This window comes from Trachurus trachurus (genome assembly GCF_905171665.1).
Source record: "Trachurus trachurus genome assembly, chromosome: 1".
Lineage (NCBI taxonomy): Eukaryota > Metazoa > Chordata > Actinopteri > Carangiformes > Carangidae > Trachurus > Trachurus trachurus.
In genome coordinates, this window is record NC_139891.1 from 6111513 (window position 1) to 6134266 (window position 22754).

Consider the following 22754-nt stretch of genomic DNA (forward strand, 5'->3'; position numbering starts at 1 on the left):
GGAGTTTCAGGGTTGGAAGTTATAGAGCAACTGACAAAACAAAGCTTTGTGTGAGAAGGTGTTTTCTGCTTTCAGTGCTGTTGATCAGCAGAACCTGCAAAAATCTGCATGAAACCAAAGCAAATGCAGCTGATCCCAGACCTCTGATCACTATTCACAGGTACTGCACTGTGGGTTACTGTATGGCTATCAGGTGATGGATGTTGAGGACTGGACCACTGGTTGGCAGCCTGGTCTATTTCTGCTGGCAGCAATGCTCATGCATATGTGTGTTGCAGCTGTATGTACAGTAATGTGTTATTTGAACACTGTGCAGGCATTACAACTCACTAACCTCTCTGCACCAGCACTACAGTCAGAATCAGTATATGGGCCAGGGTTATTAAATGATTAATTAAATAATTAAAAAGAATTCATGGTGGCATTGCTTTTCCACCTCCAGAGACAGCCCGTGGTGAGTAAAGTGTGATGTCAATAAAAGGCGAAAAAGCCCCAAAATATATATATATATTTTTTTAAAGTTTAAAAAATTGACAAACCAACTTGGATGAAGCATAAAATACAGAATTCACATTGTGAGAGCCAATTAATGTTTTTATTCTCTGTTTTAACATGTGCAACAACTCAGTCTGATACACATCAGCAGGTACAGTTCCAGTCAAATCCTTATCATATGATGCAGTTACTACAGTACTGAGATGAAAATAAAACATACACATCTATAAATGTCAAAACTTGTATGACATTGTGAAAAAAAGCTGTTTTTTAAATGTTGACAATGACAAAGTATTGCAATACAAAATCTGTATTATGTCTTTGTATTCTAACAGCTTTGTTTTATGTTTTGTTAAATTTTCTTTTAATGTAGACTTCACATGTCATAAAGCTAAACTGTAAGTATATTCCTTATAGATTATCCACCATACATGACAACAAACCGTTTAGTCTCCTGTTTGCCTACACAGATATATATCAATAACTGATCAAAAGTATGACTGTTATGTAGAAAGAGTATAAACAAACCTTTACTTAAAGCAATATCAAATACTAACCACTGCAGTATATGGTGTGCAAAGGTTTTGAGTCCTGTCTAATCAACATGTTTGCACCTCTGACATTTGGCAGATTTCTACTCAACTCTACTACGATGCTCTGAAGTTGAATTTCCATGTTGAGTGAGCAGGATGAAAGTGTGTTGGAGATGGTACAGTATGTCAAGCCATCTGCTAAAACTCAAGGGTCTTCATCCAGTACAGTTGAAACACCTTTAGTTTAGGCCTAAAGCTCTTTCCTCTGGTGTCCAGTAGAGGGAGAGCTAAACCACTCAGACCCACACACAGTGACATACCCACCAGCCAAGTCACCAATTTAACACACACGGAGCATAATGGAATGCTGAGCAGCACAAGACGTAACCAGATTTCTGTACTATTTCTATGGTTACATTTAAATTTCAACACATTTTTCCCGTTAAGCCTTCACCCGGCCATCTCTTAATAAGCTGCAAACCACTCTTACTCTTAGCCACCGTTGCTGACCATGCTGGCCAGAGAATCTCCCTCTCCCTGGGGATCCAAGCCCTGCAGCTTCTGGAGGTCAAGGCCCATGGCTACAAGCATCTGGAGCAGGGTGAGCTCCTGCTGGGTGGCCTGGTCCACCAAAGCCGGGCAGGTGGGGTTGCACTGAGGCCACTGACAGGTGTCCACCAGGTGGAAAGGGCAACCTTTGGCAGGGGTCCTGTTGTTGCGTGTTGCCTCCAGACTCCTGTCCCAGCACTGCAATGCTCGTGGCAGGGAGGTGCCTTTAACTTGGAAACTCATCCAGTTACTAGATTAACAACAAGACGTCAGGGATTCAAAACAAAGAAAGGGGCAAATTTGTTCAAGAAAATTGAAAGGAAGTTAGGGAAAAAGGAATGTTGTTAAAGGGATACGCCAACATTTTTTTTTCGTGTCTTGCCTCACTCCCTAGTCCATGACCAGCAGATAAACACCATCCTTTCGACTGTGCGTGCAGTAACACGGGAGATACGAGGTGCGCCAGCTCTGCACCTCGTATCTCCCGTGTTACTGCTAATTAGCTTAGCTCAAATGCTGGAAGTGCATAGGTAGTGTTAGCCTGCCTCCTACCCGAGCCGAAATCAGCAGTCAGAAGCTGATTTCATTTTAGCTCTAAACTCTGTAAATATATCACTTTATCGACATTTCAAACATTTTTAGGCGAGAAAGTAGCCGTTTAGATCAGCAGTGTGTCGTTAATTTGTCTAAATACCAGCTGTTTACAATTTTGTTCGGACGAATTCGGCGCTACTCAAGCTAGCCGTTGTGACCAACGCACTTCCGGTTACTACTACCCTTTAAACCATGACAATAGAATTTGTGCTTTTACTTTGAACTAGGAAGCTAACCTACCCTCGATGTAGCTAGCTTGAACCAAAATAAACCGTCTTTGCTTGAACCCTCCGTTTTGACCGATCTTGTCCCGTTACCGGCATTTGACCACTCAAGATGCCTTACCGGAGAGTTTTGTCAGCTCTGAGACGAAGATCGGCCCGCCGGTTTCCGTTTAGAGTTGCTGAAGAGTTTCTCTGATGACTTTAGGTGGAGGCAGGCTACCACTACCTATGCACTTCCAGCGTTTGAGCTAAGCTAATTAGCGGTGCGCCAGCTCTGCCCGGATCTCCCTTGTTACTGCACGGCACGCACAGTCGAAAGGATGGTGTTTATCTGCTGGTCATGGACTCGGCAGTGAGGCAAGACACGAAAAAAAAATGTTGGCATATCTCTTTAAGACTCATCACCCTCAGAAAATAAACCTAACTTAGACTGACTCTGTAAACTTTGCTCAGACTGCACTGACCCATCAATGTCTGTCCGAGCAGCAAAAGCAACCAGTGTCCAATAAGTATCGATGGGTTAGGGAAAGTGTGAAATGGCATTTGGTGGCATGTAGCATAATGAAGGAGCAAACAGAAGCAGCAGCAGAAGGTCAAAAGGTAGAGATGGTCACTGGAGAGGGCAACAATCAGTGAGTGATGACAAGATAAGATATAGGGTTACTATATATATATATACTTCATTGTCCCCTGGGGGAAGTTGCAAGTAGACTGTGTCGCCATACAAGAAAGGGGAAACACAGTACAGACAAAACCACGTCACAGTACAAACGCATGACAACAATAAGAGCACTAATCGTAGGATGACATCGCAACATAAAGCATGAGACAATAAACAGCACCAACAAGTACATAAATAAGACTATTGCACAAACCCAATACATACTATGGCAAGTGTCAAAGTGTTTAAAACATGACAGAAGTCAATTATCCATTCTTACCTTTTAGTGATGACTGTGTGGGAGAGGCAGGATGGGGCAAAAACAGCCCTGAAAAACACACACAGTCAGCTCTAGGTTTTAGTCCAACTTTTATTTAAACCATGTGATGTAGGCTATATTAGATTGGGTCTTGTCATTTTATAGTTATCCCAGATAAGTTGTTGGATACTTACGTGACATCTCTCAGGGAGTTCTTGAGCTCCCTGCCCAGGTTCCTTATGTACTGCCACTGCTCTTCAGAAAGGCTCCGGCCTCCCATGTAGATGTTCTCCACCCTCAGCTGCTCCTCATCAAACAGCCATTGCACAACAAACAGTGGGGCTACAGGGAACACAGTTCAACATTATCACTGCTCTAATCAATATGTTATGTTAACAGTCGCTCAGATGACCCAGTGCACCTGATCGCTCTGCAGTTCCCCTCTGTGCCAGGTTTACAAACTAACTCTAAGCCTCAATTTCAGGCAGATGTATCTCATTAGCATCAGTTCAACAGGCAGCTGGCAGGTGTTTTCTTCCTCTGCAACAGCAACCAGCAGGCAAACATTTGAAAAAGACTAACTAGTGAATAAAGTGTATAGAGACTAAAGGCTTGGACATTTCCCTCTCAAGGAGGTTGAGACCAAAACAGAGCGAAAAGAAGAATGTATTTTGCCTACATCATCTGTCTTATCTAAAGACATCTATCTTTTTAAAGCTATCATATTTGTTAGAGCCACAAAATATCAAAAAACAAAGTAAGTTCACCACAGTTATATTTCTGCCACCTTACATTGAAAAGCTCAAGTCATCACATGATGACTTGAGCAGCACTCACAGGTCAAGGTTGAGTAAAGTTTGTGTCCAAAGAAGCACTGCCACTCTTCTCCTCTCTTATACAGCTGCCGACATCTGTCAGGTACAACGCCATTCCACAGCCTATAAAAAAAAACAGTTAAAACAGTTAAACACAAATTTAAAGCTCTTTATAAACTAATGAAACAAAACGCTTTAACAAAGGTCCTGTGAACGTGACTCTTAATATCAGATGGCCAGAAGAGCGCATGTCTTTACCTGAGTCCAATCTTGATAGCATCTTCAGGTGAGCAGGAAACAGTCTCAGGACAGTTAGGCGATCTCTGCTGTTTACTCTCTATAAACCAGCCAGAATCCACGAGGCCTCGGACCTGAGCCTCTGCACCAAGCTGCTCCAGCTGACTGGCCACCCTCTCAATGTTTAGCAAAACACCTGTTCCACCCGCACTGCAGGGGGAGCAGCAAACATCAGTAAATAGTTTGGATCCGTTGTCCGGATGCAAAGCTGCTAAATCTTCTTTGAGAGAGAGACGTTTGTTTTAGTTGGAGGTATCAAAATGACAGTGTGAGCCAGCTAACAGCAGGGAAGTGAAAATTTAGCAGCTTCGCATCCAGACAACGGATCCAGTTTTAGAGCTTGGGGGGTGTCCTAACAACCATGTTGCTAACCTGGGAGGAATGTTCACCATTACATGGCAAGGCCCTTTAATAGACATTATGTCAGTGTTCACAGTTGACAGTAAACATCTTGATTGTTGACAAGAGGATGCATCTAAAATAGGGCTCCTCTGGTTTAATGATAGGCATGGAGACGGTCCAGATGGGACAGAGGATGCAGGCTCTTCTCAATAAAGCTGTGGTCAGCAATAAAACAAACTCACCTTGTGCCAGACAGCATTACAACCTTGGCCTGCTTGATTCCTTTGGGGATGAGGTCTTTGATGACTTCACCGATGATCAGGGATCCCATGAATGTATACTCAGCTGATAACAAATACAGACAATACATGACTGGGAGCTCCACAAAAGGAAAAAAGTTAGATGTTAGATGATTGTCTCAAAGGAGGCACAGATCTGCCATTGTTATCTTACAGGTAACAACTGGAACCCCAAGAGAGGATCTTGAAGGATCTGAAGACACTTACTTGTATTTGCCGTTCTCTCTCGTTCTTTCTCTCTGCCTTGTCGTGGCCTTGGAGGAGGAGTTGGAGCGGGCCCGGTGCCACTCCATACATCACTTGAACAGTATGGGATGAACCTGCAGAAAAGAAAATAATTATACTTTTTAGTTGGAAGCTTGAGGCCATAAAAACAACATTTTCTCTAAAATCAACTCAAGCTTCTGTCACATATCAAACACTGACAATGTATTAGTTACTGTAAGTTGCTGACCATACCAAACCTCTGATTAAAGCGGTGTTATTTCTTAGGAGGCATTGTGTTAGCTATGTTTTTAGTTGAAAAGTCCTTTTTTTTAAAAGCTGCACTAATCAACATTTAACATGCATCATAAGGGGGGCGGGGGTGTCCTCTCCCCCAGGTACCAAAAAACAAACAAAAAAAAGTTTTTGTGATTATAGAACTGCGAACATTTGCAAATGACAGGTGTTGTGTGACACTTTCAGTAGCCAAAACAAACAGACACACAGCAATGGTGCAGCTACATACTTACACAATGTTTGCATTATGCCAGTGTGGGTTTTCCTCTGCTTGAGAAGACAGTATTCCAGTTCCTGTAAGTCCAGCATAGTTAAGACAAACAGTATGTCCTTTTGTTCTCACCAAGCATTACGTAAAGAAAGAAACAGTATGGGAACATGTATGACATGCTTTTTAAAACACGGCCAGCTGACCTACCTCTTTTTGTTTGGGCCCACCCTGATGAGCTCATTAGTCGAGGGATATTTTGGTACCTGGAATCACAGGTCTCTTTGCTGTGGCAGCACCAGCCACCTAAAAATAATAGAGTCTAATATTAGACATCCGGAGCAGCGAGGGAGACCCCCATTAGCCCATCATGGAGGCCTGTGAGGAATGGAGAGGGAAAGCAATGCACCTGTACCCTGGACTGTTAACAAGACTATACATTAAGTCACAGTTGAAAATGTGCAAACAGTCACCTCCTGGTTTGTTGACTGCAGCTGAACCTTACATGATACGATTTGACAAAACCAATTCTTAATGCTCTGTAGACAGCATGACTCATAAATCCTAAATCTTCATTTTCACTTCAGTGTGATAAAATGTTTGTGTTTGTGAATTTCTCCCATCCCCAGTCCATCACAGAGACAGGCGACAACCAAAAAAAAGAAGAAAAACAGAAGATGACAGGATAAGATGACATTCCCATCAAAATTCCAATGGGGGCGTTGCGCCAAAACAAGCTGACCTCTGGCGACCAAAATTAACCAGTTGGGTTTACAAATACTCACCTTCCAGAAATAACAGCCATCGGCGGCTTCCTCTGAACTCCTTTAGGTAAAACCTGTAGAAGCACAATTAAACTGGAATGAGCAGACCGGTAAAGATAAAGCAGCTATGAACGGATACACTGATCTATCTGAAAAACATCTCACCCAGCAGCTGTTCCATCATTACATGTAACTTGAGTGTTCTTGAGGAAGTGCAGTCTCATATCATCGGTCTGCTGTCCAGCTGCTCGAGCTGCAGCGGTGCCCTCCCGTCCTGCCTCAGCTGTCCCTCCAGAACCTCCAGGACCTCCAGTTCCTCCTGAACCTCCAGTGGCTCTTGTGTTTCCAGTTCCTCTTGTGTTTCCAGTTCCTCCAGTGCCTCCAGTTCCTCTTGTGTTTCCAGTTCCTCCAGTTCCCCCAGTGCCTCCAGTTCCTCTTGTGTTTCCAGTTCCTCCAGTTCCTCCAGTGGCTCCAGTGCCTCTCGTGCCTCCAGGAGTCTGACCCACTGTGGGGGTTGACTGGCCAACATCGACTCCTTGGTTCCCACCAGGCTTCCTGGTGGACTTTCCACTGGCTTTAGCATTGCGGTTGTTCTGACACCAGATTCCTCCGAGCAGAAGCAAGAAAGCAACCTGGCTCAGGATCTTCATATCTGTGGCAACATGAGAAACAAAGATTCATGATTATTAATTATTCATAATCTAGCTTCATATGCAACATGGAAATCACTGTTGTTAGGACCACATCTTCTTTGACTTTTAATCTGCTTATCAATAACGTATTGTCAAAATTAAACCCATTTGTATTTCTCCAAGAAGCTTACCTCAATAAGAAGAATCAGCTATGGAGACGGTTGCGGTGGTACTCCTGGGGTCAGTCGGATGAGTGGTGCTGCTGAGGAAGGAGTGAGAAGTTCAGAGTGCAGTCACCAGGTGTGAGAGGAGGATGCCAGTCATGAGTGATGAAGCCTTGAGCAGGTTTTGATGAAGCCTGCAAATCAGCGGTGAGCTTTATAGTGCCACCATATGGATCAGATTTCCTCCCATTTTCTCTTGCAGCTCCTGCCAGGCCCTGAGATAAACTGCTGACGACACACGGCGAGGGGAGGTACTGGAAGGTCCAGTGGCGAGGAGAAAAGATAACACACGCGTCTCTTCAACATATTTCAAGTCATTGTGCACACCCACCTACCGCCGGCACTTTCCCATCTGACCGTGCCTCAAGAATGAGCTTTGCTTTCTCCCCCATCCCATCTATTCTCCTCCCTCCCACCATCCACCTCTGATTGCCACTGTTTTGATTTAAACATCTACGTGGTCCGCATAACTGCATAGCCCCTTCGCATGGTATGTGACCCAGAGGTCATTGGAGCACACACCTCAAACACATTTCCCGACACGGGAATGAATGGTAGCGTAAGGTTCCCGCATGGTCAACAATTTAGTGGACACTCTCAAGGCACAGGTGGTGTCCACCAAGCACAGTACAAAACCTTTTTCAAAATGTCTCATTATACGACATTATAAGCAGCAATAAAATTAACATCAGAAATGACCATACTGTGTTGATTTACTGGAGGGCCACCAGTAAATTTGGTTACCTTGTTATTTCCAGTGATATTTATCAATATTAAGCAATTTGTATTCCTTGTTGTCAGCAGTGGCAGATTAAAATGAGTAAGTCAATAAACAACATTAACGATTTAATTCATCTTGCCTCATTTTAGAAAAAAAAACTAAAAAACATTTTTTTTTAAATATGTGCTTTGTAATGTTTCAGCTGTAATCATGGAAATTAACAAAACAAAAACAACACATAACTAAACTAGCCCTACAAATTATTCCTAATCATCTGATTGATGAACACCTGCTATTATTACTAATTAATAATTATTACTAACTAACCAACTGCTCCTTTCTAATTTTCTGCCAGGCTACAACTTTCAAGTATCTGTTTCTCCCGTACATGATGAGAAAATGTGGTTTTAGGCTAAACAGTTTGACTAATTTAAAGAAATGTCTATAAGTGTTGAATATATTTCACTGTGGATGATATTGATTTATACTTTTTGCTGACTCTTTTGAACATGCCATTGCAAAATTACAGCTCTGTAATGCATTACATGAGAATTTTATGAACCTTATAATGAAAATAAAACATAATTCAAGCTGTTCCTGGGATTGTTTGAAGAGGATTGATGAAGTGGCTTAAGATTTGAGGTTGTAACAGATATTTGGCACCTCCACTCCTGAGCTTTTAGATTCCATTTATCATTCTGGTTCAAGGCTCACCACTAAGGATTAAAAAATGACTATTTAAAGCAGTTAGTTGCAATATGATAATACATCAATAGTTAAGAAAGATTAGAGAACATTCAGGTTAAAGTCTTCCTATGCTTCAGATTGAAAGGTTTCATGCCGTGTGTCTTTACCTATAGTTGCTTCCCCTACCAGGTCGTAGGGGTGGATCTGCAGACTCCTGGATGGCAGGTTAGGTTCAATTGCCTTTGGTGAAGGAAGAGACAGAGTATTTGAAACTGATCTGTGACTGTCCCCCCTGGGATGGCTGTAGGGTGACGTACCACTGATCGCTGAAAGATCACGAGCCCCAGGGCTCTGAAATTCTCATCAATGTAATGTACACCATCCCGACGTGTCAATCACAGCAAATAATGATCACTTGGGAGGCCAGAGGCTGCACGGGGCTGAAAGAGCTGCAGGGTAGCAGGAGGTCTGAGAATGACTGAACCAGAGAAGATGAGATTAAATACATTATAATCAAGGCAAGGCAATATATACATGCAATTAGATCACGCTAATAGGCAGCAGAATCACTCAATTTCAGTTTTAAAGGCACACGTTAAAACATCATGATTAGGTCAAAGGTGGACTGTAGCAACATAGCTGTCCTTACTCTGGGTGTCAGGTACATCTATCTGTCTCTTCTGGTAAAATCCTCACAATAAGCATACAGCATGTTGTCTGCAATAATCACAGAACATTTAAAAACCTATAACACAGCAGACGGATTTATCAAGGTTTGTCTTATTGCTTTGGCAGGAAGAAAAATGGTATTTTTGTCTCATTTTCAAGCATTTCATGCCATTTCAGCTACTTTCAACTATGGCCAGAAAGAAAACAAAGCTACTCAGAAATATGTCTGTGAGATCGTATACACCTACGCGCAATAAAAAATGTACCCTAAGGACATCACTATACTGAATTTGATCTACCGAGCTGAACAATTTTTTCATTCCTTCAGTTGTCTTCAAGCATGCACACCACCATCTGTCTTCCCAGAAATCAATGCAACAATCTGTTTAGCAGATACCTCAAATAGCTGAAAAACGAAAGAAGTTGCTGTAAATCTATCACTGTTTCGCCAGAACGTCACGAACACAGAGACGGCATTGCTGCTATTTTGTTTTTCTTTGATATGGGATTGGACAGAATGATACGTTTTTCAGAGCCGGCTTCAGATCAATGGATTTAAGTGGATTTGTTTTCAACGCCTACAGCGATTCAACGCAGAATCTCTAACAGGTCAAACACTGTCCCTATCACACACACACACACACAATTAAGTGAGACCTGACACACCTCTGGAGTCTCTTTTACCTTTGAAAAACAAACATTTTGCACACGTAAGAGGCTCAGAAGGCACGTTGAACTTCATCTTGACAGGGGCAACAGCTTGACCCCTTGTGCAGCATAGGAGGCATTCTTTCTCCCCTTGTGTTGTTATTTTTCACAGCCAACCTCCAAGGTCAGGACACCTAAAGCCCGGGTGGTCCGGGCACTTTGTCTGCTGAGCATGTGTGTCATCACCAGCCTGGAGAGCTGAGGGCCCCGTCCACGAGCTGGAATATTTGTCGGCTGATGGCTTCAAAGAACAACGAGCCACGGACAGCAGTCATATGCTGGATTCTTACGCCCGCACCGCTCTGCAGAGAGGCTGTGACTCACTGGAAACAACTCCAAAATCCCACTATACATGAACAACAGATGGAAATCATCACACAGTTCAATCAACGCACAAATTAAAGGCATAGTTCCCAAAATTCATAGTTCCCAAAATTCAAATTTCACTCATCATCTACTCACCCTCATGTCGACTAATCAAATCTCATGTGATTTGCACTGACCGGCGGAACAATTTCTCATGTCGGGGCTTCATACAAGAGGGACATTACAAACGAGCAGTATGGAGGTATTTGGATGTTTTTTGGTGTGTCTTTTTGGACGAAGAAAGTTGGTATCCATTGACAACCATTATATGGACAAATACTGCTGCGCAGACCCCCCCCCCCCCCCCAAACTCAGAGAAGGGACGGAGGACTCACAGCTCTTAGTCGACATGAGGGTGAGTAGATAATGAGTGAAATTTGAATTTTGGGTGAACTATCCCTTTAAAACAACCTATGCTGCATCAAGACTAAAACAACACAAGCTTCATAAGGCTGTTAGCCAAACCACGATCATACCTTGCGGCTCCCCTTGCCATGTCATGTGTAATTTGACAATCTACAAGAGCATCACTCAGACTTTATGTTGTCAGCAGCAGTGGAGGGCATAGCTGGAGAAAAAGGCCCATGATTAATAGGAGATTAGAGTGGCATCTGTACAAGCGCACATGAAAACGAGCCTCCAGTGAGAGACGTGAGACCTGGCAGGAGTAACACGGCCAGAGCTCTCCATTCAATCAGTGAGGACGGCAGACGAGGGCTTAAAGGGATAGTTCACCCAAAATTCAAATTTCACTCATTATCTACTCACCCTCATGTCAACTAAGAGCTGTGAGAATTTTCAGAGTCCTCCGTTCCTTCTCTGAGTTACGGGGGGGTCTGCGCAGCAGTATTTGTCCATATAATGGTTGTGAATGGACACCAGAGCTCTTCGTCCAAAAAGACACACCAAAAAACATCCAAATACCTCCATACTGCTCGTCTGTAATGTCCCTCTTGTATTGAAGCCCCGACATGAGAAATTGTTCCGAAAAAAATTAAATAAGTCTTTATTTTAAGCTTGTTTGTAGCGGAAGCTCCCAGTGTCTCAGTTCACTGCTCTGCCTGTGTAAGTGCAAATCTCACGTGATTTGCACTGACCGGCGGAACAATTTCTCATGTCGGGGCTTCAATACAAGAGGGACATTACAGACGAGCAGTATGGAGGTATTTGGATGTTTTTTGGTGTGTCTTTTTGGACGAAGAGCTCTGGTGTCCATTCACAACCATTATATGGACAAATACTGCTGCGCAGACCCCCCCGTAACTCAGAGAAGGAACGGAGGACTCTGAAAATTCTCACAGCTCTTAGTTGACATGAGGGTGAGTAGATAATGAGTGAAATTTGAATTTTGGGTGAACTATCCCTTTAACAGGATCGGTGTAAAGTGCTGCGCCTCTGCAGGAGGCCAGCAGGTGGGCTGGGCAAAAACCATCCCTACTACCAGGTGTTAAGAGGCCTTGCGTGGTAACCTTCTGCAAACTGCCAATGCATCAGCATGATAGATGGAGGAGGGGTCGATGGCCGGCAATCCAAGGTGTTGGATTCGGTGGGTGGTGGGGTGTAACACACATGAAAGGATAGGTGACAAGTGCATATGTTTCGTATGCTGCCAGAAATTGCAACTCATTCTGCTGAAACCATCATTAACAGAATGCAGAGTTGCTGCATTCTGTTCACTGTCCATAGCTACAACCCTTAACAGCTGCAAATCTAAAATCACACAAATTTGCACTAAATGTCAGGACATGTTATTTGCATACAGTATATACACCGGAATGTGGCCTTTTATATGGACCATATTAGTCTAATCTTTGTTTGTATTCATTTTCTGATTAACCTCAACACTTTTTGAATGCAATGCGGCTATGTACCATGTTGTGTGTGCTCTTTGTTATTGATTTTGAAATGATTTAGAGAACAGAGAACCTAAATGACTCACATGGGCTCAATAGGGAGAGACATACTGTGCTTGACTGAACAGCTTTTGAGCTCATGGCACAGTTGAGTTGAGCAACGTGGCCTTGGAGTCATGTGGGATGAACCACCAGGCCTGTCAGTGCAGTGATGGATACCAGTGGAGGGGTCACACCATGCTCAACTCCAGCACCAGACACTACTGTAGGTCCCTCACATAAGTCCTCTCACCTGATCAGCAGTAGAGCTATGGAACTAGTGGAAACAGTTGTATAAGCCCCATCTGATCAGAGGAGATACACACAAATGTCACCTATAGCATTCAATGTCATTACATTCTCTGAAAAATGTCTGTGCATTCTGTATGAAATAGTTTGTAAGGGCCATAGACCTGCATGATAGGATGAGCAGAGAGGCAAACGAGCAGGTCTTGGCATATAGTGTTTTGAGCTAATACCTAAATGCTACTTTAAGTGTCAATGTGTTGCATGTTCCATCATAGTTTGGTTTTTTAGAGGGTATAAACAACATACTGTATGGGACAAATGAAAACTTAAACCTGATTGTGGTGCCAAATGCAAAGGAAGCACCAAAGTCACAATGTTTCATCCTCTGGGGACAATGAATCGTTGAATGAAAATCCTTCATGTTGTTGAGATATCTTAGCTGGGACCATAGTGGTGAAGACACAACATGATCAGGCAGAAAACATGTCTACATGTCAATTTAAGGCCCTAATGATTATTCCTCTGCACCAGCCACAGCCAGAGATGGAGTCACATAGTTTTCAGGTTCTTCATCTGTCCATATGCACATGCGTAAATCCCATTCTCCTGGACACGATCATTAAGGCCTTGACAGAACTTCATCAAATTCTTAGATTGGATTTTGATGGTCACAAGTCAAAGGTCAAAGGTCACAGCGTCCAAATGAAACCTGATTTTGGCATTGTGAATACAATGTTTTACTGCTTAGGAATCCTTTCAAATTTTACAGAAATGTCTACTTAGACTCAAGATCGAACTGATTAGACTTTGGTGGTCAAAGGTCAAAGTCACATAGATCTCACAAAACACTTTTAGCAATTACTCAATTACTGTGCACACGTATTGTGCTTTGGTTTTGTAATAGTATCTGTGTCTTGTAGCTCAATAATTTAGAGAAGTTACCAAAAAGAAACAGATAAGTACACGCACCTGTTGTAAAGGTTTCCTTCACCAGTGTAGTGGTGGTGTTCTGCATGCCTGTTTATCAAAATTGACATCTGGTGTTAAGATGAAAACTGGACGATGCACATTTTGTTTTGATAAAATTCAGTTTTAGACATTTTACACTGGCGAACCTTCCTCGAAGACTGACCTTGGTGTGTTTTTCTTTCTCCAAAGTGATTGGTCGGTGGCACTGTGTGACGGGCCATAAATCAGAGATTCCAGCTGAAGTGATGTCAGCGCTTTGCATCGTGTGTTGTCACCTCACGCTGTGAAGACATGTGGACACGTGGGCACAACTCAACATACACCCTCAATCTCCCAAAGAACTATCATTGGTTTAAACAGTGAAATGCATACGAGTGTGCACATATGCATAGTATATCTCTTTCAACACAGTAATTAACATTTATTCAATTCATTACTTTATTTCTCATTGGCTCAATGGCAGGGGGAATAAAATGAATTCTCTCCACTCTGTGAAGCAGAGCAGACTAAAGCATACAGTGACATCACCTATGCATGTATGTATAGACATGCCACAGTAAAAATGTTTACTGTTTACTATTTATAGAGTTTGCCTGTGTGAGTGTGAGTATTTTTCAGACTGTGCCACTGTTTGTGAATAGTTGACCTGGATAACCAGAAGTATATGAAAAGCTAATCTGAGTCAGTTCAGCATAGCGTGGCCCCTCACTTCTGGGAATCCCTTGTTAAAGGGTCAAGGCAACGCATACTGTAATGAGTATGCACGATTCAAACATAAAATTTATGGTGACATGACAGTTAGCATGTGTGTCAGCTTGGTCGCTCCAAACACCCAAGTGGGCTGAGCTCACCACGCAAAACATATTATCATTATGTTCCCAGAGATCAGGTTGACTCTAATCTTAGCTATGTCATGACAGGATACAAAGTTGTTGTTATTTCTCAAGGTTCACAGCATTGGACAACATAATTTGCTAAAAAATATATATTCCTGGCAGAATGAAATACATGGAAAGTAGGTATGAATTAGTGGAGTTGTCTTCATATTATGGGATACCTCGGCATTGGGAAATCCAGACTATTTCCTGACTGTATGCAGTACTTTTGCATTTGCAGTAAACATGCAGACTGAGAGAAAGAGGTTGTTGGTTGCACTAATGTAGTACTCATCTCATCTATAAGCTTACCAGGTGCCTTCACATTCTGGTTTTTGCATTGACTAAACAAACACAATGTAAGGTGGTATGCATTTAGCATGAAATTGATTATTGCTATATTTTCATGGTCTTATATTGAATAGCACTATGAGCACTTACCTTAAAATGCAAAGATGGAAAAATGATGTTCTCAAAGTGAACAATACTTCACATCCTGTAAGAGAAAACTTTTTGGATGGATTGTTCATACAAAAACTATACAACAGAAGCTGGTTTGTCTTAGATACTGTATATCCTCAAAGAATAGGCGATGTTTGTTTTAAGGATGATTCTGTGTAATATGTCATTTTAAAGGGGCTAATGTGAGAGCAAATCCTTCTATGCTGCAGTGCATTTATACTTAAAGAAAATATTTTGAAAGTTGTGGGACTAAATTAATACTATTACACTCCAAAAGCTGATTCTAACTTGAAACAATATCCATCGAGGCCCCTGTGGCTTCTCATTGCTACAGATGGGCCTTATGCTACCTATTAGTTTCTCTAAGGACTGATGATTGACAGTCTGAATATATCCAAGCCAAGAAGCAATACAATCTGTATCCGAAAGCTTTCATGACTCACAGAGATTTGTATTATTCGTGCTGCTCAGAATTTACAGCCACAATTATTCACGGGTGGCAAGACAATCCCAGTTTAGTAAAGTTTTATTGCCCTCTTCAAATTCTTGTTGCAAATTTCTCAGTCAGAGTTTCAGCAGATTCTTTTGGACGCAATTCTGAGAAAAGAACCTAAACAATTCGCATGAACTCCTGATGGCCATACATGGACACAGACTCGAGCTCACTGATCACATACAGGTACTGTGTACTATATAAAACAGGTGTCATATGTGGCAGCTAATTTAGATGCGAGAGTTGTTGGTTTATGGTTATTAACATCAGTGCTGTGAGTGAGTCATCACTCCTGTTTTTATTTACTGGTAATTTAATCACACAAGATGGTGCCACAGATGGAGCTGTACATTTGTTGCTTTATTTAAACAGTAGCACCTTGCTATAAAACTGTCAGCACTATTACTCTGGGGCTGAGATATTGAATGATGCTGTGCCTTTGATTTGCAAAGCTGCTCACTGTCTCATGATGTTTATGTAAAGTGAGTGACCTCCTAGGACCATCCAAGTGACTTACATGTGTTATTCATTCCGTCCTTGTCACATCAAAACTGACGTTTGTCTATTTGGTAACAGAGTGAGAGTAGAATAATAGAGTAATAAATGCAGCACACAGTGACCATAATAGGCATGATAGGTACAGACTGATCAGCAATACTATCTTGTTAATATAACAGAGGATTTATGGGGCATTAGGGTGGCTACAACCCTGAGGATGCCCCTTAGAGCTTAGTAAGCACAAATGCCCAGAGTATCCTGTGATCACTGAGCTAGACTCCCATCTTATTTACCCATTGCATCACATAATTAAGGTCTGTGCTCATAAGATCCACCATCATAACAAACATGGTGGAGATGTGGTCATTTAACTTTACTTTACTTGTGCTGATGGAAGGTAAAAAGGCACCTATTTTCAAGGGGTGGAGGCCATACGGCACATTAACCTTTGAGGTCAGGTCTGATATGCAAACCCACCACAGCTAAAATAACTCCTCTGACCTCATGTTGGGCTAGATAGATCCGAGCCTGTGAACCTGGGTAACACCTCACCTCCATGAGACACATCTAGTGCAGTCATTGATACATAGATCAGTGATCACTGATTATCACAAAATCATGCACGTTGATCAGAGATACCTGAAGCCCAAATTGACATTTTGAGGTCTTTGTATAAGGCCAGCAGCCCAAAGCTGTACATATTCAGTTCATCACACGATGAAGATGAAAAGTAGATATGTTGGTATCATTTATACTACATATGTCATAGTGTGATAAGACAAATGTGACTTACATGTAACAACACTTAGTGCTGCATCTGCTTGTTGCTTGTTCATTATGCAGCCATGGTTGCAGCTCTGTGCGGCAGTATCAGCTAAATAATAATAATAATAATACTTAAGCAAGGACATTTGTGTTAAGCTTTTATACTTATGTGTCCAACAGTATTTTCCATCACCATTATCAAAGCATCAAAGAACGGTCCTCCATCCCTCCGGGGATCCAGAGTCTGAAGTTGCCTGGACCCTTCACAGTGGCCCAACATCTGACCAAGGCTCTGTCTGCTTTATTTTCCACTCATCTGTATTAACAAGTATGTTGTATAGCATTTGGTTTTCCATTTAGTAATCACCATTACTGCCTGCTTGAGCCAAGAGACAAATTACCACCAAAGGAATTCATTTAAGTCCTATCAGCTCCTGCCACGGGCCATAAATCACAGCATCGTCATGTCCCTGGTGCTTGAAAAGGCTGTAGCATGGGTAGGGGCTTTGGATCAGTACTCAAAGTACACTGAGGGCAAACTGATACTGACTAAGAGGGGAATGAACACTTTGCTCAACCTGCTGAAAGGCCTAATAGATTAGGGGCCCGTGGACAAGCCTTCTCAGTGACATAATGTACCCACAACAGCTGTGTGAGGGTGCTTAGCAGTTAGGCCAGAATGACAAGTCATTGCTCAGCTTGATATATGGACTATTACATGTGAAACAGGAGAGTTTGTTGAAGGGTATGATGGTACTGTATGGACCACGCTAGTATCAATATGTCCTTATCATGTGTATTTCAGGTATATACTCTTAGCCAAAGGCAAGCATGAGATCTTCAAGTGCAGGTGAATGTCCATCTCTGCATGTGCAGGCACGATATCGATGTAGAATAAAGTCATTGAACAGATGGGTAACACTTTACTTGACGCCTATCTCTAAAACGCATTATAACCATACTTATAATGAGTTATAATGCAGTTATAGCACTTATAAGGTCAGGTATTATAATATGTTATAATTATTATGATGTGTTATGCTTATTGTTATAAAGCCTTATGGTAATTTATGAGTGTTTATAATGATTATACACGTTTATAAACCAATTATAACACATTATAACTATATTTATAATGCATTATCAATGTGGGCATTGTCAGCGAGTTACTAACAATTATAACGTATTATAATACCTGACCTTATAAGTCATGATAAAATGCTTTATAGTGTGTGATGATTATTGTTACAAAAGCATTATGATCATTTATGAGTGTTTATAACTATATATACTATACTATGAATTATAACTCATTATAATTATGGTTATAATGCGTTATAGAGATAGGCGTCAAGTAAAGTGTTACCAAAAGGTGTTATGGAAGGTAACTCCGATCATTTAAATTCAAAAACTGTTGCTCCACTGATTTTCTCACCAATATCAGTGAAAAAAAAACATTTACACACAAAACAATGTGAGATCTGACATTTAATTTACAGGGTCACCTTCACCAACTTAAATGATCCATGAAATATAGACTGCACAGACCAATAAAATTTTGATTTATGTAGATAAATATGAATGTCTGTATACAATACCTTTAATCTGGAAATTGTGTGACAACAAAAATTGAAATGAACCCTCTTAGAAAAACTGACTCAAAATATCAAAACAAATATTTGAAAAGTGTAACTGTGTTGAATACAGTTAGACACGCTGAGAAACATATATCGCAGCTTTGCAGCCCAGCTGTATTGCATTTTTAAGTAGCCAGTATCCAGGAAGCTGAAATGAAAAACAAATAAATCATAATAAGATCACGGTGGATTACATGACATTCAGTAAAAACTGCAAAGATGAAAACCTAAAATAAATAAATAAATAAATAAATGATTAAAAAATATATATAATTCTGTGTGAATAATTGTGTGGACTGAATATGAAAGTTAGTTTCCTTTATTTCCATGATTTGAGTCAAATAAACTTTTAATAAACAAATCGCACTTAGCCAGGACCACGAGAAACATCTGCAACATCAAGTAAAGCAACACAAGCACTTGTAAACAACCAAAATTACACAATATACTTACCGTTTCAGCATCATGTTCCAATCCAGTGTCATGGTGCTCCATCTCATCGTCTCTGAATTCCTTTATAACCTATTAAAATACAACCCCAAACCATTGATTTAGAGTGAGCCCATTCAGGTTTTACTCCATTAGTTCCCTGCTTTGGCTGGACAAAGTGTGCAAACTTAGTAGAATAAAGGATTACCCTCACTATTTGGTAGCAAAAATGTTAGCCAGTTTAACTAGTCATTAATATTTAAGTAATATCATATTTTAGAGTAAAACACCAGCAGTCTGATGCACTTAGGATGCACCCTGTCTCCCTGCATTAATACCTGCATGCAGTAGAAAGCAAGATGGGCAAACTGTCCATCTTGCTGACAGAAGACATCTCTAAAAACCAGTGCAATGTGGTTGTTTTTCAAGATTCAAGAAAATGTGTTGTCTGTTACAAAGTAACATCTTCCTGTGACAAGGTTGAACAGCACATGTTTAGGACACGTGCTAACACACACACACACACACACAGTAAGTAATAGAGTAATGTGTACACAGCACTCAGTACAGGCATGTGGATGGGAGGCTGGTGTCATGCCATTTCACTCTTTTATGATTGTTTTCTGACTGTCGTGTAGTCTAAAGATAGTTTTCTGTTTAAAAAAAGGGGAATTAATTGTTAGGAACCGACTCTTTTAAAATAAATTGAAAATGTATCAGATAAACAATGACATGACACTCTTGACCATTTAAAGTCAAGACTTGGACAGTGAGCAAGGCCTTGCAAAAAGATCTGCATGCACTGCAGCAGACAAAGTCAACAAATATGGTGCAAATACAGCATCTGTTATCAGTACTGACTGCCAACAGTTATTTATCTCTGTGTGTATATACTTACTGTTCACTCTGTTCACACTCTACTGACCTGCATTAAATTATTTTTGACACATTGTGTTTTTCTCCTGTTGGTAGGTGGGAAATATTCAAAAGAGAAAACTCACTTTCAACAGTTCAGTATATCTTTCTGGGTCCACCTCCATCAGAGCTCTTATCTGGCTGTTGTAGTGCTCTGAGATACTCTCCTCCACCGCCACAGTGCAGGCCATGGCCCCCTCCTTTCCCAGCAGTGCAGTGGATGCCCCTGGTGGATATTTGAAAGTACAGGGTTTAGATTTGATAAAGCAACACCTGACTTCATCAAAACTGCAGCAGACTAGCTAGCACTTGTCAGCTCTTAAATCAAGTTGTAATATGTGGGTGGCCAAATGCAATCAGAGGACAAAGGTATTTTATCTTTACCTTGCCGCTGATACATATTCGACCTTAGGATGTGGATGTGAGGATTCAAGCCAAGGTACCATTTAAACTCTGACAGAAAATCTATCATGGACTTTTGTCCCTGGAAGTAAGTGATCTTATAACTTTGAATGTTTTGCTTTGTTTATAGATAGAGTACTGTACCAACCTAATACAAACCCAGCGATGTTCCAGAGCGGTAACAGTGCAGTGGGCCGAACTCTGTTCTCAGCAAGAATTTCATTGAATTTCTCAAGGTGTTTCTTTTCTTGATCCCACATTTCCTAAAGGAAAACAAATAAGTACATGGAGCTTTATAGAAAGATAACATATGTACACTCACCGTGAACATGCACATAGAACTAATTCACTCAGCAACTACAGCATTTCACATATCACCACAGCAACTGACCTGAATGTGCACTTGCTCCATCTTTGAGCTTTAATAATCTAATTATGATAATTTCAATGTGCCACTCTTAGCACATTGAAAAATTAAAAAATCTGGTGTCTGATATTATCAGCAGTGATGAAAGAAAAAAAGAATTCTATTCATGGGGATTTCTGTGTTTCTAGTCAATAAAAACACCTTGTTCTGCACTTTCACAACTTACGTTGTCTTTATCTATATAGCCTAGAATATATAGATATATAGAATATGAAGGAATTCCTTCAATGGAAGAAAAAAAAAAAAGCAAAGCAAACCACTTTGATATCACTGCTCCAGATGTAGCCCATGATGCCAGTGAGTGTTTGTTGTGGTTGAAAGAATTGCCCCCATAGGTTAGCGTTGTTGCTATCCCTAGCGCCGGGTAGCCATGGTGTAACTCAGGTTTGCCTGCATCAATTTTAGTCGCGTTTTTTGCTCCCCCCAACACTGGGTGACCATCAGGACAACAATTTAGGGGTCAAAGATGACCGGAATTCTCCTTTAATAAAATAAAAACCTCGGACCCCACTGAGCCCAGACCTGGATGAGAGGTCCGGTCTTGGATCGACCCAACACTGCCATCTGGCCGGCGTAGATGCGGTTGGCACCGTACTCTCCGGCGTGGTCCACGCGCAGGATCCGGTCGAGCATCTCCTTCTCCTCACTGTCGCGCGGGGTCGGGATCACACTGTAGGCGCGCGAGCCCTGCAGCAGAGGCGCTGTTACAGAACAACAGGTGTGTTGAGTTAGGACCATTAGACTGTATTAGGACAGGTGGGCTACTCTGGGGTCAGGAAGACACGCTCCTGTCTCCTACAGAAGCCACTGTCCTCACTGGGAGCTAAAACAGTCTCCACAGGTAAAACACATCACTGTGTCTCTGTTGACACGAGTTCATTTAACGTTACAGCACATGATGACAATGATGACAACAAATGAGTACTTACGTATGGCTACATGTATTTATATAACGTCATTTCATTACGCCTACAGATGGAGGTGTGATATATAACGTTATCTCTGCAGGTATACCCTAACCAGGTCCCACCGGTTACACCAAGTTGTTTTTAGCATTAGCCGTTAGCTGTCGTACACCTCATACCCTTAGCCGCTGCTTACCTCTGCATTTCAAACACCCGCGGATCACCACCGGAGCGCCGGTCCGAGACCAGCCGTGTACAGCTGTGTGTGCGGCTCTCTGCATGGCGGACGGTCTGTGGTCCGGCTGCCCGCGTTACCAAACAAACCGAGAAAAATGTGTGCAAACTGTCATTGAACTGTCAGAGGGTGGATGTGGCGCACACGTATGACGTAATGCCGTTACGACACCCTCCCCCCCCCCCCCCCCCCCACGAGCAATTTTGAAGTCCACCACAGTGGGGTCAAAAAGTCTGAGACCGCTTTTACAAACACGTAGGGCCTACACTATATTATTTTGTATATCAAGACAGCTAGCGGTCTGGTTGAATGGAAAGTCCCTTTATTCTTACCTAAAATCGTTAATTTGATTAATGCTAGCTATTATAAACAATTTACCTCTGTTATTTATTATTATTATTATTATTATTATTATTATTATTATTATTATTATTATTATTATTATTATTATTATTATTATTAATTTAGGCCTATTGTTGTGTTACAGCTGTGAATAAATGAATCCTCCAAATATCTACTAAAAGCACTGTATCTGCTGTCACACTGGAGCACAGTTGTTGCTTTTTTCACGTTGTCAGCCTGCAGGTCCAGACTTTGTCCAGTAGATGGCAGTACCACATAGCTGGTTAGCTCAAAATTGAACTATGTAATATTAAACCTTTTAGAGATAACATGTCAATATTAAGTTGGTAGGGCTAAAATATTCCACATGTAGGCCCATACAAATGCAAGAGGGATGGATTTAAACGTTTGTACAAATTCAAAGTAACCTAAACGATCAACACATTTTAGTGTAGTAATACAAAGGGGATTATACTTTGACTTATAAGCGTTGTTTACTTTTTGTAGCACACAAACATTTGTCAGTGATTTTTAATGTTTTCTTTTAATATAATTTTCTTGTATCATTGATCTGCTGTAGCTTTACTTCTCCATCCAGTCTGTATCGCTGCACTTTGCTATGCACCACACAGGGTCATCTGGAGTCTACATCAGCATCTTGTACTGGTCACTAGTCTGTCACTGTGCTCGCAGGCAACACAAATAAATCCA

The 22754-nt window shown here is 41.4% G+C and overlaps 2 protein-coding genes across 2 annotated transcripts; both read right to left on the reverse strand.

Annotated features, from left to right (window-relative positions):
• Positions 1–597: 597 nt before the first annotated feature.
• On the reverse strand, positions 598–7191 carry notum2 (notum pectinacetylesterase 2; the record flags this gene model as incomplete). Its single annotated transcript, XM_084001697.1, has 12 exons — positions 598–1827; positions 3337–3384; positions 3510–3657; positions 4153–4253; positions 4389–4577; positions 5012–5114; positions 5276–5388; positions 5803–5863; positions 5988–6083; positions 6563–6615; positions 6707–6866; positions 7029–7191. 12 exons carry the CDS (start codon positions 7189–7191, stop codon positions 1521–1523), a joined length of 1542 nt encoding a protein of 513 aa, XP_083857823.1. The 3' UTR covers positions 598–1520.
• An 11030-nt stretch (positions 7192–18221) lies between these two features.
• coq7 (coenzyme Q7 homolog, ubiquinone (yeast)) lies at positions 18222–21835 on the reverse strand. The gene is made up of 6 exons (XM_083983633.1): positions 21663–21835; positions 21084–21262; positions 20283–20397; positions 19819–19958; positions 18842–18910; positions 18222–18536 (listed from the first exon to the last, which is right to left on the reverse strand). The coding sequence occupies exons 1-6, from the start codon at positions 21745–21747 to the stop codon at positions 18459–18461; spliced, it is 666 nt and encodes a 221-aa protein (XP_083839759.1). The 5' UTR covers positions 21748–21835; the 3' UTR covers positions 18222–18458.
• Between the last annotated feature and the right edge of the window lie 919 nt (positions 21836–22754).

Excerpts from the sequence above, each read along its gene's own strand:
- coq7 (XM_083983633.1), bottom strand. The coding sequence starts at position 21,747 with ATGCAGAGAGCCGCACACACAGCTGTACACGGCTGGTCTCGGACCGGC. Across the intron at positions 18,911-19,818 it reads GATATACTGAACTGTTGAAA|GTTATAAAGGAATTCAGAGA; the intron begins GTGAGTTTTCTC and ends GTATTTTAATAG. Across the intron at positions 18,537-18,841 it reads TGGAACATGATGCTGAAACG|CTTCCTGGATACTGGCTACT; the intron begins GTAAGTATATTG and ends TTTTCATTTCAG.